Raw genomic sequence first — 16786 nt, 5'->3', positions numbered from 1 at the left:
AGGAAAAATGAACACATGATAATTGCACTGATATATATTTGTTTCATCATATAATGACCTGTACAATACAAATACTCTAAAAACCTTATTAAAAGTTATTGAAAAGATGGGTTAAAATCGCAGCTCTGCCAGGAATTATACCTACGACCCAGATGCATTTCCTGGCTGAGCCAAAATTAGAAAATTGTAACATGTTCTCTGCATGACTTGAGCAATTTCATACAGCTAGTGAAAACTGACAAACTAAAAGGGTTTCAATATGATATTTTCTTAAAACATGTCCAGAGATTCTATGTTAATACATATGTCATTTGATCTGTCAGGGATCACAATGCAATATCAGCACCACTGTTGAGAATATGTGTTGAATACATGGAAAATTGACTTACTTTCAACTTAGCTTTTGTGGATAAGTATACGTATAAGTTAATACTTTGCATGTTGTGTTACATAATGTTGTAATACTAAATTAGTAGTGTATTTTCATCAGGGCTGAGCCAATATTACTTGGAGCTGTTACCCATACTGATGTAGATACTGTTACTGATTCCCACAGATAGTAATACTTGAAAATTGTAACAGTTAAAAGTTATTTAAAATGCTAATTGATATTAGTGAGTAAATATTCCACTCCAATTATAAGCATCAATTTACCGCAGTTTTGCTTCAAAATATTCAAGAATTATTTTAAAATATTAAAATATCAGTTACATAATCCAAAATCCAGTTTTTCACACAATATTGGTGAAAAATAAATGAAAACTTGAAATTTTTGATAATGTGTAGTATTATTAGACTCCAATGAAGGTGGCATCTTTGATGACCCTGCGAAAGACTAAAATGCTGGAAAAGTATCTCACAGTATCAGTAAATAAAATACAACCGATACTTTCTAATACCGACATATTGGCACTGGTATTGCATCAGCTCTAGTTTTCATTTAAATGTGAAATCCAATTGAGAAGACATCAACAGAAGCTTTTCAACTCACTAAAAAAAAAATACAGGCACCTGACATTAAAGTGACAGTCGCATGCCAATTGTTATGAATTTACATTTAGCATGTTATCTCAAGATCCACACTAAGAACTTTCAAAAACCCAGGGATCGACTCTTGTGAAATTTTTGGCGATAGTGATATAGTATCAATCAAAAAATTGCCAATATTGTAGAGATTTGTTATTAAAGTGTAAATGTTCCATGAAGATCTCACATAACCAGCTGACTGCAATAGGATTTGCCCTTGCCCCAGGAAAAAGGAACTGCGCATTTGGACATTTTCTTTAAGAAATTATGGTATACGAATTATACATTTTATTTATAAAGTTAAGAAAATACGAATTATACATTTAAAGTTAAGAAAATGGACTACTACACTAAAATGTCTCCATGTTTATCAGTCAATAATACCCATTACCAGTTAATCTGTCTCATCTCTAATTTATATAGAAACAGAACTAATACATTCACTCTCCCTCCTCCCCCTCTCTCTTTTGCGCACACACACACACATAAATAGGGACAGATATTCTATTAAATTGTCTATAGTATAAGGGTTGCAAACACCTTCTTATAGTTCTCGGAACATGATAAAAGCAACATATCTATTAATTCAGAATAGTATCTTCCAGTGGCGTGCGGTGCTAAATCAGACAGGGGAACAGGTGACCTGCACTTCCCCCCTCCCCTCCCATATCCGTCGTAATATAATACAGTAGACCAAATAAAATTCAACCCTTATTGAAATGAACTAAATACAGGGGTGTCCCCCCAAGGCCAATTGTGCATCCCCTCCAAATCATATAATTTGTGCCCTTAAACCATATCGTAAACCCCACAACGTATTTAATTACGACAGCGTGTCTACTGAAAGTAAGTTCTTTCTTAGCTTTACTGAACACTATACTTCATCTGCCCCTCATTACTAAACAGGGGTGCCCATCACTCAAGACCACCCCTAAAATCGTTCATCATAATCGAGAATATATCTTATCTTGTAATGCAGCTATAGTATATATATATAAACTTCACATTCACCTCATTCAAGCGCCAAACACACATCCTAGTAACATATCATTGCAAACGAAGCTAGCAAGAAAATATTTAAATCCATTCCTTTGCAGGCTTTCAAGAATATTAATTTCATGGGATGTCAATACTTTCTTAAGACCCCGAGATATTTAGTCTTTTCCAGCTTCCCCTTTGGCATGTTCGGGGTCGAAAACGTGTGGATATCATATCGCTAAATGCAGTCTCCAAAACTTAATTTTCGAACTCTCTCTCTCTCTCTCCACTACAGAAATCCCTTGACAATCTGAGATTTCGCCAAACTTTCCATGAAAATTTTAGACTTACTGTTGATATTGAAGAATGAATTATGCCTCCTCCAAAAAATTAATTCTCAGTCTCCACACCAGAATTTCCGCAATAGTCTGCCTAAGACAATAGTAATACACAATAATTGTAATTGCCCTCAATTTAAGGCTCAATTCCCCTCTAATTAAAATACCCGCAATAATCTAAGACCTAGAGTTAGATACTGTTCCCCCCAAATGTTAATTCACAATCCCCCCAAAACCCCCGTGTCAATTAAGGTCTAATATGTAAGAGTTGAATATTTCTCCACCCCCTCCCCTTCGATAATACCCTTAAACACTTTCTTTTCTTCATCTAATGGATTAAATATGCTGCATTTTAGGTGTAAAATTTTTACATATATTTTGGAAAAAGATATAAATGTTGAATTTTATATTATTTGAACCCCCACAAATCTCGATAATGCAACCTGCGCCATGACGTCCGCTAGATTTGTAGAAATTGTGACAAAACCCGAACTGTTCCAAACAAACAAACAAGGACAACAATAATTTGCCACTGGAAGAGTATCCAGTTAATCATTTTACAGAGTTGTAGTAACTTTTTATAAAATGCCTTGTGTATGATTTCGTTTTTGTTTTTAATTCGGTTCGGTAGGTGTTGGTTTGCTGTCTTTTCTGTAAAGTTTAATGAACTAAAAGCTCTAGTCTTCAGCCTGTCGATCATACAACATTCTCAACCCTACCCTCGCAATCGCTTTCTTGTCCTGCCTCTGCGTGCGCCTGGTCTTGGGGCTGTTGGAACAGGTGGATGCGAGCTGTTCCCTCGGAAGCTATTTCGCAGCATTTAGCCAAGGCATTTAGCAGATGATTAACTGTAAAAGATTTTTCCAGTTTGTTATGAATGTCAGACAAAATTTTGCAATGAGATTAGGAAACTATAGACTTACTACACTCAAAACTATTACTACGACGCAATTAAACTTTAGCACATAGCAAATACTCGAAGGAAAACGAATTTGCTGTCTCTCGTAGGGAACAGCTATAGAGTTCAGCTTCCGTGGTGCGGGAGGTGGGACCATGAGGATCGTTTACCTTCGCGCGTGGTCGGAAATACTCGGTGTCAGGCACTAGAGGGTGGAACGACGAGGGTAGGTGAAGTAAACAAACGTCCAGTCAAGGTGGAAGTTTTCTTTGGCGTGTTGATTTCGGGAGAAAGAAGTGTTCTTATTATGTTAATATAGATAATTAAAATAGCTTCCATGGGCGATAAGTAGGAGGGAACAGCCTGTTCCCTCTGTTCCATGGAGGGACCGCCACTGGTATCTTCTATGTACTGGAAAAATATACTCAATTCCACACATAAATGCATCTAACTTTTAATAAACCAAAAAGAAAACTCAACACTTTGTTTTCAAGTGTCTCCTATGTATACTTTTATTCACCAAACTCTGAAGTATTGCTTTGAACTTTACAGTAACTCAACAAAAATACAATGATGGTACTGTATTAATTATAATTATTTATAAACCAGTAAATGATATTGATGCAGATTTTAAGTAATGTACTACTTACTACAAAATTGTATCAGTAACATTATAAACAATTATTACTGATAAGCTGATATACTACTAGCAGGTAATTTTGGTTAAGCAAATTCATTCTTACAATTACTAAAATAATTTGCCAACTTTTTCGAGTCACATTAACATCTTACATGTTGATATTCCAGCTCCTGCCATGGTGACTAGGTTTTTGCATTTGCCTTCATTGATATACTTGACTATCCCATCAAGTGTCGTCTCTTCCAAAATCTGCAAGACAAAAACAAGCAAGAATCAGTAGGGGAAACTGGCAGGACTCTATAATAAGACTAAAATGACAAATGTAAAAAAAACTGTCAAAGTTGTTTCAAATCCACTTTATCTCAGATAGGTGAAGCAGAACAGGACCTACATTTTAAAGTGGGATCTGAACCACTATGCCTTTACAAGGGACAGGCAGGTTAGAGTAATGCTGTGATGTAGAAAGTGAAATTAAATTAAACCTTGTGCATAACTTAATTTAAATTGAAATCCCAGGTTTGATTCCTGGTGAGAGCTCCAAAATTTCATTTTTGACTCAGCATCATGAGGACAATAGGGGGAGTTGCTTGAAAGCATTAGTATAGTGTAACTCACGAGTTTCTGCCGCAATCTGCATGGCAGAATGCGAGAACCAGTGTTGCTAATCCGTTCGATAGAAAAATCGCTACAGTGCGCTGAGGCACAGCTCTATCTAACGTTGAGTTCTGAACGCCATGCATTATAACCAGGGCTGGGATTGATATGTACAGTCACGGACAGTTCTGGATTGTAACAATCTCATTAACTTTCAATGGATTTGTTACAACCTAGTAGTATCCGTGACTGTACAAACATATGGACTAAAACTTCGCTAAATATGGACTAACACATGCGTAAAATTACCCAAAATGATGCAAAGAAGACATCTTCATAGTGATTCATTATTTGTGTGACTTCAAATAAAGTGAAAAAAATATTTTTCCATTGCATTAATGAACCTGGTGGCATTTTAACTGTTCACTCCCAATAAGCCCATCCGCACTGGTACACTGGAACTGCAACGATATGTGATTGATACACGACTGCCACTACCACTGGTTTGAGAACTAATAACCTGCAAATGTGTTAAACCGCGACAATTGGACCACAAACACTCTTTAAGCAGTATTATTGCCTCTCTGTGAAGGGCGACAGTCGGCTGCCTTTGTTGTCCATTTACAAACGATGCCGGCTTTCTCAACAATAACAAGAATAAGAAGTACATATATTGCCACGAGACAATAAGCTGCATGGCTTTTTCCTTTGTTATAAACTTGTCACCCATCCAAGCATGCCAATTTTAACAAAGAAAACAATATGCATCGCATTAGCAGCAAAAATAACTGCTTCCATCATACAATTTCTACAAGAACATGTGCCAGAGCCAAGAGTTGAAATTCTCATGCATCCACATAAGTTATTTAGTTTGAGCAATTCTAAAGTGATGAAATATGAACAATAGTACTGGAGGCATTATGGAATTTAACGTTCACTAGCCAAACACATAAACTTTCACATACACACACGCAATACATGTACACAATGTCAAACCAGTCAAATACTTAAAATAAAAATATGGTGATTCCAATCCAACAAAACTCACCACCACTTTGCCTTTCTTCTTCCGTGATATAATTAGGTAAAGTGTTCCCCTGGGCTTAGCACCACGCAAAGAAGGCATATAGGGGGTGCGAGGGTAACACCCCACACTTTCTTGATCCGGTCGTGAGTGGGGGTGATGTGATCAGCACCATGCCCCTGACCACCTTTACCCCCCAGGGTTTCCCCCAGGTACCCATGTTATTCGATGCTGGGTGGGCACCGGGGACGCTTCCAATGTTAGAAAAGTTCCCGGATTTGAACCGGCCGTGGATTGAACCCGGGACCTTTAGCATGGTAGTCAGACGCGTTACTGACTGAGCCACCGCATGCTTCAGTAATACAGTTAGCAACACTAGTTACTAGCTAGTCAATGAACATGCACTGCATAAAAGAAGCAACCACTACATCATGCTATATTGCCATATTACAATCCCTGTCGAACGCTGTGAAGCACATTTGTTTGTCCTTTTTAGAGAAAAAATTACCCTTTAAAATCCACTCTAGCTCGTGTAATTTTTAGTGTGTACTCTTTGCACACACCACTTACTGAGGGAACAAACCTTTTATCAAGAAAAAAATAGTTGACACGTATCACAATTAAGAAAAAAAAGAATTATCTTAAATTTATGTTACAGAGATCGCCCTGCATTTGATAAAAACTGAGGCTGTACAAAGGCACTCTCGGCACTCACAAGGCCATAACAGAGAATACAAAATCCCACAACAGATTACACTGTCTGTAGGTCCACATGTCAGGGTATCAGCAAGAATGTAGTATCCAGTATACACTATGTAGAAGAGTAGTTGTCACCGAGTGCCTTCCAAAAAGGTACACCTTTGCAATCCGAATTGTATTCAGTTCAAAATAATACATCAATTTAACATGAAAAACATATAATCAAGATTCCACTTCCTTTAGCATGCTTCCTTATAACATAAATTTACTATGACTCACTCTGTGGGTTTCATCAGATGTAATACTGTGTGTGGCCATTCCACATGCTATATGGTAATAGATTGTATCCTAGACAATGAAGGCATATTATATTTCCAATTGTTTGACATTTCTTAATAAGCATTAACTAATATTAATAGAACAAAGAACTGGCTATATAGAAATACATTAAATGAATAGTATACATCAAGTTCTCTTTTTTGTTAGGGGTGAAAACAAAAGGAAGAAAAACTGTGGGATAAAATCACTGGAAAATTAGAGAAAAACTGGTACAATTATTGGCTAATATACAACACACCATTCATTATTCAGTATAACCTGATTAATTTTTCAAGTAAGGTTCAGCATGTAATCTAGGCAACTGTCATGAAATGATCACTCACTGTGAACTACATATACATCAATATATGAGATAGAAATTTCAGTTCACATCAAGTCTACAGAGATATATAGTGAATTCATACGCTGTACACCAAAAGCATTGGAATTAAGGAGATCATTGTGAAAGGTACAGAACTTCTTTTTTCCCTGTAACAACAATGGAACTTCTTTGAATCTTTTATTGCATGTTATTCAATGGCACGTAACAAGATTGGCTTAATGAAAGAAATCTGGTTCTGCTAACTGCTAGTTTGAGGGCCCTAAATGGGCCTCTTATAAATGTTACATTAGTCATGGAAAAAGTATATATATATTGAAGTGTTTTTTTTTTTTCAGAAAAAGTAAAGAGAAAATGAGCAACACCATGCATAAAAATTTGAAGGCCATTTTCCACGATTCTTCACTTTGTAATGTAATGTTCTGCGACACAAAAAAAGCAGTGCTGTTCTGGCAGAATTCGAGCATGCACCTCCAATCACATGGGATGTGTATCAGCGGTATTTGTTGGGTGAGAAATAACAGAAAATAACTTCCTAGGCACTGCAAATCCATAATGTAATTTTGATCTCCCTTTCTACTATTACAGAATAAATATAATTGATAAAGAGTGAAAGCTTTAGAATGCTAAACACAGTGGAGGGAGAGGGGGGAAGTGGCTTGGGTTGGTGACTTACTGTTTACACAAGAGGATAGTCTCCTCTTGGTCTACATAGCAACAAGTGCCTCATTGAATAGTTATGATGTCACTAGCTCTTGGTTGGCATAGCAACAGCTATACAACCTACAACTAACAAAGCAATTTCTTGAACCTGGATTATACTGTGCATTATACACGAGATAAAATTTTAGTCACTTTTCTCCATTAAATACCAGGGTGCGTATTATACATGCACATGCATTATACACGCGTAAATACGGTATAACAAAGACTGTCACCAATCCTTTCTTTACCATCTTCCTATTTCATTAATGGCACTCAACAAGTGTTTTGGATTTTCAACATGAAACAAACACAAATGGTAACACACGAGAACAGGCTGTAAAAACAACATTACACAGCTTTAATGAAAAAATATCACACAAAATTCAGGCTAAATTGCCAAGGTAAATCCCCCCTTCTCCCATACACAGAAATGGAACTAATATCTTATTTTTTTGAGTCTAGTATTCCCAGTTTTACATCGTGAGACCTGGAACATGTATGCTGAGAGAAAAGTATCAACTTGCCTAGGTGAAAGGGGAGGGATCAGATCCGAAACTACAACTGTCCTAGTATAGAGGCTGTTCATCAAGGTGAGAAGACCACTGCAAACCTGCCTGTGGTTTGAGTTCATTGAGCCCACTTCATGCACAGATAGACTAATCGGGACTGGACCTACAGTTTAAAGTGGGATCCGAACAACTGTGTCTCTCCAACAGATATCAAACCTATGACCTCTCCATTACATTACAAGGTGACAACGATACCACTATGCCTTGGGAATCAGCAGCAGTTGCATTCATGAAGTTTGCATCAATAACTTCCTGGTGCATGGAGAGAAGGTTCCCTATGGACACTTCTGGGTTATTAACGATCAAATTGAAAGCTATTGGGCTTGTTACAACCCAGGAGTTTCCGTGACTGTACAAGCGCCCACTCACGGACGACTGAAAGAACTTCACCACGGAGAACATTGAAAAGCATATATAGTGGTGCAGTGCTTCAAAATATGATAAAGTTTTTGCATTGGACAATTTGATATCTTTTAAAATCAAAGAAGAGAATTCATTGCACTTAAAATAGTTAACTTTTGTATACAAATTACATCTAAAACCAGTTATTTTATGAACTTATTATTAATTAATAATTATGCCTATTAACTTATTATAAGGACCTAAAAGTCCTAAAATGGAGTTTATAATGTCTTAAGTCCCTCTTTTCTAGCACCTAAAATTCCGTTCCCTAGTAATAACAATAAAACAAACATGTTGATAATCAGGGATAAACTGATATGAAATTTCAACTGATATCAATAAAGAAGAATAGGTTTTCTTGGGATATCAACCGATGATTTCCGAGAAACATGTTCATCATTTGCTGCCAGGAAAGCTTCAGGAATTATTTGATACCAATAAAGTATAATAAAGTATCGATATAACACTTGCTGATATAAGTAAATTATATTGTACTAACCAGGGAATAGGTAAAATAGTTAGCAATTTTACCAATGCACATAAATCTATCCGATTCCTACTTTTAAGAAATTCATATCTTGCTCTCATGGATGATTGAAAAGCAAGCTCTGAAGAAGAGCAATACACATTTGCTGGAAGATGATACTGATTATATTGGGTGGGAAGTTTATTGAAAATAGAGTATTTTTGAATTTCTAGTCTGGACTGGTCATTACAGAAGTATTTGTACTGTGCACACCATGCACATAGAATGAAATTTCTGAAAGCAAGATTTGTTACAAAAGTGCAAGTTTATGCAAATAGTGTGCTGAAAAACTATGGATTCCAAACTCAGATTACCAAAATTCGCACAACAGATGAAACTGAAGAAACAGAATTTTACAAACCTTAGGCTCTTCCTCAGCTGCATCATCATCATCTTGTTTATCATCATAGAAACCTAATTTTTCCTTGAAGTATCTCTGAAGCATGTCCATGGTTCCACCACCTTCTCTGCTGCCAGTTGTCCCCTCGCCTCCCGATGCTTCCTCGGGATCAGAAGAATCTCCTTCATTCAGTTCTTGAAAGAGATTATGCAAATTTCATCTAAGTGTCCTTGCTTTACTACCGTGTGAACACCTTACATCTATGTGACACACATCACTGCCCTGACTTACAATTGCTGTATACCGATATCTTCATTATGCATGTGCCTGTTGTATATCATATGAATTGCCTATATGGGTTAATGCGGATACTGAACTAGCATAACAAACACCTGCGTCTCTCTTGCAGAAAGATTTGTCTGTCCCATGTGTTTCACATCAAGTGGCCAATTATTAGATTTATTTTACGTTGCTTTTCTGTCAGTTTTGGCTAACCACGATAATCAGGATTAGATCAAAATGATGAAGGGAGTAACAGAACTGGATAGGATATAGAACACAAACTGCACAGAGGGTTATACTGGCTGAGGGTCCAGGCACCAGCACCTCGTTTGCCTGTAGAAACACATTTTGTAGGATGTCCTGAGGTTGACTGTTGAGTGGTTTCCAGCAAGGCCACCCCCTTACAACCCTGTTGCTTAGGAAACAGACCAGTGCTGACATCTGCACACTTTTAGGTTTTCTAGAATTAAATTACGTTTTATTTTCATATTCTGCACATTTGTGTTTTCTTCTTTTCTGTGTGAAAATACAAGTGAGCAGCTTACGTAGATTCAGTTATGTTGCATTTGTATTTCCTCAGATCCTTATCTTCTCCTAATTGCCATGGATCCATTTTTAAAAGCATATCGATATTTCTCCAGCTAGTTCTTGTTCTTTGAATGCATATAACATTTTTACAGCCAGAAGCAACTTCTAGCTGCTGAAATACAATATAATGAATGAAATATACTTTCCAGTAATAAAATCCTTCCTGCAACCTAAAAATGTCAGATTCATGTTCTACCAACTTGAAATGTTTTGTAGCTACACAGACAATTCACAAAAATTAAGTTTTGAAACATTAATTCATACTAGTTTCCAAACTTTCAAATTCTCTTCTTGTCTTCCTGGGCATCTTCCATCCAGCAGACATGTCAGACATACATTATTCAATAAGTAAATTTCACATGAAATTGGAGTACATGTCTTTTTTTCTGAATGTTTTGACCTGTTGCTTTACATTAATTTTTAACATGAGGTTTACTAGTGTAACATTCAGCTCCGCACAGATAGAGATCTAGAAATCTAGGAAAAAGACAAACTGTGTTGGTTAGTGGATTGCATCAGAGATAAAAGCCATAGGTCGGTTGAAAGTTTGATCCAAAGTTGTCAGAATAGACAACAGTTTTCCTAAATATGAGACCAAATGCGCTCTCTGGAACTACAGTGTTTGAATATGACAAAATAGGCATTAGAAAATACTGAATCTGTTTTCTGTATACTTGACAATAATTTCCATACTGGGAATATGGAAAAACAAAAAATTAGGTCCACCTGGTTTTGTGGCACATATGCTAAAGACTCAGTTTTCAAGTCCTGGTTGCCAGCCCCTGTGGCTGAGTGGTTAGCACATTGCGCTGTGACGCCAAGGGTCACGGGTTCGAATCCTGCTTGGGCTTGGTTGTTTGTGAATGTCCATTCATCAATTTCATTATTTCATCACTCATCCCCATCTTCGCAAATTAGCCAAGAGGCACAAAACGCGAAGTAAAATAAACTAATAAAATAAACTAAATCAATCAAACCCTGGTTGAGCATCAATTTTCATTCAAATTCCACATATCAATACTTATGTTGTCTACACTCAATTCTCTGTCACAGTACTTTTGAGTGGTTCAGTTCCCACTTTAAACTGTAGGTACAATCTGAATGAACCTAATTTTAACCTCAGCAGAGTACATACATACATATATTTCACATGAATCCAAAACACTTGTTGAAATGTGAACATAATATAGAGAAACAGGCATAGCAGTACTACACTACATTTACAAAAATTTTCCACGGATGGAATAGAAAACATTGTATGACAATACACATTTACATTTAAGGTGACCACATGGTTGAAGTGCATATAAGCAGAGTGAAAATTTTCCAGGGCATTTGGGGGATCCGTGTAGGTTTTTGGAAGCATAAAGACTTATATGAAGCAGTGGCGAAGCTAAGGCGTAAATACTGGGTAGGCTGAAAAATCTGCTTATTTTTTTTATACAGCAGGTCCATGCGTCGATTCTTGTTGGTCGCAAAAGTATCAATTACTCTTTCCTTGAAGCCTTGATCAATGGAAAGTTTCTAACCAGTCTTTTTTTCAATGGCTATTGTACTGAGAGAACTTAATCTTTCATTTTTCATTGAATTACGGAGATAATTTTTTTACTCTCTTGAGGGTGCTCATACTTCTTTCGGAGGAAGCTGTTGTAACAGGGAATGTCAAGACCAACTTGATAAGTTGTGTTACTTCTTTGTAGATTGTTTGAAGATCATTGCTAACTATGAATTTTAGAAGGTCTGCAAGAGGTAAATGCTTTTCTTCATCAGCATAGATATTCTTTAAATCATTTTCTAATCTTTCTTTGTTGAAAAATGGATATGTGGACAGAAGGTTACTTAATTTCATCACAGGAAAATGTAGTTTAGGATCCCCCAAAGCTATTTTGGTCTACCAATTCAACAAGTTTTATCTTTTCAAGATCTCCAAAACGTATTTCCAGTTGTACAGTCAGTGTGTCCAAGATTTCGTAGGTTAAGTAAGCATCTGAGAGCCACGAAGGCTTGTTCACTTACATTTATTTTACTGCAAATCATCTTAGAATTTTCAACACATAATTTCACAGTATTATATTTTTATAACATAAATAGTAAATACACTATGTGACCACACACAAACACACGCGCGCATGCACTTGAAGTAAATTAACATTCAACAATGCAGCGCGTGAACAACGCACTTTGCACAAGAAGACTAGAAGCACAACAGGTTGGTTCTGAGGCTAGCCGCTTTCACCCAGCGAATCGGCAGTCCCATCCCCTTCCACCTACACAGAGCTCACGCTGTAGCTGCCTTTTAACGCGAGGCTTTTCGTCAAAAGCCTCACAGTTCGGCCCGAACCGAACGCGCTCTCTCTTTCTCGCCTGACTGACGAGATATCTGGAAGGATCGGCGGAAGCAAACGTTCGGATTACATAGTTTAATTCGTTTTAACGAACTTTGATTGTTACAGGGTACAAGAACATTTTAATTTCAACATTTTTTGGGTAGGCTAAGCCTCAAAAGCCTCATAGGAGCTTCGCCACTGATATGAAGGTAAGGATGTCGAATAGACCCTTTCTACTAGAAATATGTATGATCCCTCATGGGAAAGGGTATGAGTCAAGAATTCCGGACATGGAGGATTTAGGGGGAGGAAACAATGGGAAGTGGAAAAATAACGTTGAAGCAGAAAAACACACGGGTTGCTTATGCAGTATAGCCTTACATGAATAGCATTTCCCCTACTGCCAGGAGGGGGGATGCAATATCCAAAAGGGGGAATTCCTCCACCCCCCTATAAATACCACCTTCCTTTGTCTCAGAAAATAAAAATAAAATGCCAGTAGTGAAAAAATAATTAAACAATGGTAGATAACAGTAATTTAGCAGGAATCACTGAATTCAATGTATTTCCCCAATTATTGTAAAACTGAAAGCATTTAAAGCTTATTCTCTCTCATACTTGCATACACAGGGTGTCTACAATTTTGTAAAAAAGAATCAGCAGTGGTGGCACACAGCATAACTGTTACAAATTAATCCTTAACTTTTGGTTTCTCATTATTTCTTCCGGGTTGCCTAAACAGAATATCAACCTGTAAGTATCCAAGGTTCGTCCTTTTCCGATATGGGGCCATCAACCCCTCTCGTGGCATGTAAACAAAACAGCTGCATAGTATCAGCACCCTGGCAATGCCACCAGAAACCCGAAAAATACCCCAGCGACCTTCAAGGATCCAATGGGAGGGGACGTTGTGTGGAGACAAAGCTCATTTTCCAACCCTAAGGGCTGGAAGAAAGCAGAGAGTGCCGTCGGTCAGCCTGCTGATGTCCTCAGTGTTGCGAACTGCATGATTAAGTGTCCAAGTGTACTGTCAGCAATGTAGCATATCCACCAAACTTAAAATTTATCATAAATAAACTATAAAGTTTCAAAACACAGGAGAAACACAAAAATATGATTGCTGACATACGGATGATATATTCCATGTGGAGATAAACGTTTCCGAGCGTTCGGTCTATTAAGACAGCTAACATATCCATGGACACATCTGCCAAATGGAGTTGGTAAAACTCCCTGGCTGCGGTCACACTTTTTCAAGTGCTTTGCGAGGTGATAAGCTATGGTTTTTCAGGTGGGTGAATTTCTATTTGCTTGCTTCAGAAACTTTAGTGTTGGAACCATTTACTATTTATTACGGAAAGAACTACGTGGTGCCAAAGTGGATTTGTGAATATTGCAATGTGTGAAAATCTTGAAAATTGTATCAATCATCCGCAACCGTCTGTTGCATTAAATATGTTTGACAACAGACCAACTGAAATTCGAAAAAATGAACAACTGCACCCGGAGATTCATCTTTCCCTTAGACCTTATGGAAACAGTATTTTTCATTATAACACAGGGTGCGAAATCCTGGGGGGGGGGCAGGGGGGGATTTCCCCCACCAACAGTCTTGACCTCGAAAATCCACCCACCAAAAATTTCTTAGGGAGAGAGTTTTTCTTGTAACAACATAATATAAGCAATTAGTACTTACTTCGTATGTACTTTACTAAAGATAATATCGAAAACACACAAAATAGTGAGTGTAGAACGCTTTCTCTCTTTTTCAAGAGATTATTACTGTGTCCACACCAATAACAATATGATGCAATAAAAGAAGAATGCAAGTCAAACATAATTATAAATTATAATAGTTTTGTATTATTACAAAAGCTTGTACATAACAAAACTATTTAGTTTTCTTTGATTGATTGAATTTGTGTTTTAAGTCCACTTTATGCACAGTAAGGCTAATCGGGACTGGACCTACAGTTTAAAGTGGAATCCGAACCACTATGTGCCTCCATATTTCGTAATTTATTGACATCTTTAACCAGTTAGTAAAGGAATTAATTTGCTACTTTACACATATATGATTTATATAAAAGTAAGGAATTAATTACTTTATGTGTATTTAATAATAATGTTTTTTAAAAATATTTAGTCATTAATTGACTTTTATATTTAATAACATTAAAAATAAATATCCATATCATAATAATTCTTTTGTGTGTGTGTGTGTGTGTGAGTGTGTGGGGGTGGGTGGGGGTGTACATTAAGATCTTCTCCCCCCCACCAGTCTTCAATGATTTTGCACCCTGTTATAACATACCATGTAGAAGCAATGAATTCTTGGTTTTCTTAATTTTTCGGGATCTGCTTCCCAACAGAAAATGTCACCACACGCCACTGCTTAGAATATTCACTTCACACGTTAAAAGCAATAATAAGATGGAAAACTGAACAGAAATTGACTGTTGGATAGGGTCATCAGGGGTGAGCTTTTACATATTACTTACCACGTATTGACTAATGGGAAACAAAGGATTCTTTTTTACATAAACAATCATAACCATTATGGTGTAAATAATACATAATTACCAGTGGCATATGTTGAGCCCAAGAGCAGGGATCTCTCTCCATATACAGTAGTGTCTGAATTTCAAAAGAGAAGAAGTTGCCTGACGTGGGGGAGGGGGGGTCTTCATTTAGTTTTGATTTTTTATTACATCGAAATCTCATCATTAAAAACAAATGAACATAAACTATTTCAGGTTTACTTATAAAAAGTAGCAGCCTACTATATGCCATATTTACGTTAGACTTATATGTGAGTACAAAATAATCAATAATTAACTTCTTTCCTTAAATCAATTACTTGAGCATACACTCCATTGTTCTCTCCATGAGTGTGAATTTCTGGGTCACTTTTTTCCAAAATGTTTCTTCAGATGAGTTTTTTTATTATTATTATTTTTTTACACACTAAACACTACATCCAAATTTATTTCAAGTCTATCCTCATAAGGAATGTAAGAGAATGGTGTCTATTCCATGAATTCATGGATTATTTCCATTTGTTCTCACTTTACCAGACACGCACACAGCACAGGACAGTACAACACATGCCATACTTCACACATGAACTCTGTCACGGAAAATATTTTAAAAATTCCTCCCCATCCAGTTTTGTAGTTCTCAAGACGACACTTCCAACTGTTCTTATCATGCAAGGATGTTTATGTTTTCTGGCTGTGGACAGGCTCAAATCCACAGAGCGAAGGAACCCTAACCTTGAGGGGAAAGTCTGCTTTTTGACTTGTCCGGCAACAAAAGCGGAATTGCAAGAGGCAGCAGGAACAAATTGCCAATTTCATTGTAAAATCGCTAAATCTGGTACAGTAAGTGCTACAGCTGTCTGACTGTCATCAACATCATTTAGTTATAGTTTGTTCGATGTTTCCTTATACAAATTGTTAAGTGAATGTTTTGTCAACAAGGAAAATACGCTCTGTCATGAATTAAGCATGTGTACATTTTAAATCACATTTCATTTAGCGGATTTTTGCATTCCAATTGTTGGCAACAATGAGGGATCTCCGGGAGGAACTAAAGACTTCTCTGTCCAGCACTTGGGCTAGAAACCAACACAAATATGTCACGGGTAAGTAGCTTGATGAGCAGGTGCTGGTTGGGGAAGAATCTTCAGGAAGAAGTCTGGATATAGGTTAAGTAAAGACGACCATTCACTAGTGCTTTTTGGCTGTTATGTGAGACATCAGTGACATTTGCTAGTTGATTATTTCCTGTATTTTTGTTTGGGCTTCACAGATAGCCCAGGCAGCCTAGAATATACATGCCTGATAAGGAGAATTTAGTAACATATGTTTTACTAGTAATCTCAACAAAAAACAATCCAGAAATTGCAACAAGAAAGTGGTAAATGCCAATAGCCACTTATTGTAGTAGACCTCTTAATAAGAAATTTCTACTGTAACTACCGGTAATACTCAATATACTGAACTGAAGTATAGTTTGATGAATAAATTCTGGAAAGGTTTCCGAGTTTTCGAGAGCCAACATCACTTTTGATAGGGTGCCATGGCAAGAGCTATGGAAAACACTAAAGAAAAACAACGTAAACAAAGAATTAATAGAAGCAATACAAAGTTTCTACAAAACAAACAGATGCTATGTCAGAACTTGCAAT

General features: G+C 36.9%; 1 protein-coding gene across 4 annotated transcripts in view; it reads right to left on the bottom strand.

The window, feature by feature from the left end:
- Sirt2 (Sirtuin 2) overlaps nt 1–16786 on the bottom strand; it is a 39893-nt gene that overhangs the window by 20317 nt on the left and 2790 nt on the right. For 2 of the 4 annotated variants that reach the window (XM_083119951.1, XM_083119950.1), the window contains exons 3-4: nt 9419–9591; nt 4033–4129 (exon numbers count right to left, since the gene is read on the bottom strand). In XM_083119951.1, coding sequence (XP_082976077.1) covers nt 4033–4129; nt 9419–9591 — 270 coding nt within the window. The remainder of the gene's footprint in view (nt 1–4032; nt 4130–9418; nt 9592–16786) is intronic. The other 2 variants (XM_083119954.1, XM_083119952.1) reach the window with 1 other exon arrangement.

The sequence above is a fragment of the Lepisma saccharinum genome, chromosome 3, assembly GCF_977018435.1.
Source record: "Lepisma saccharinum chromosome 3, izLepSacc3.1, whole genome shotgun sequence".
Lineage (NCBI taxonomy): Eukaryota > Metazoa > Arthropoda > Insecta > Zygentoma > Lepismatidae > Lepisma > Lepisma saccharinum.
The sequence above is the reverse complement of the archived record's forward strand: the minus strand, read 5'-3'. Positions and strand labels throughout refer to the sequence as shown.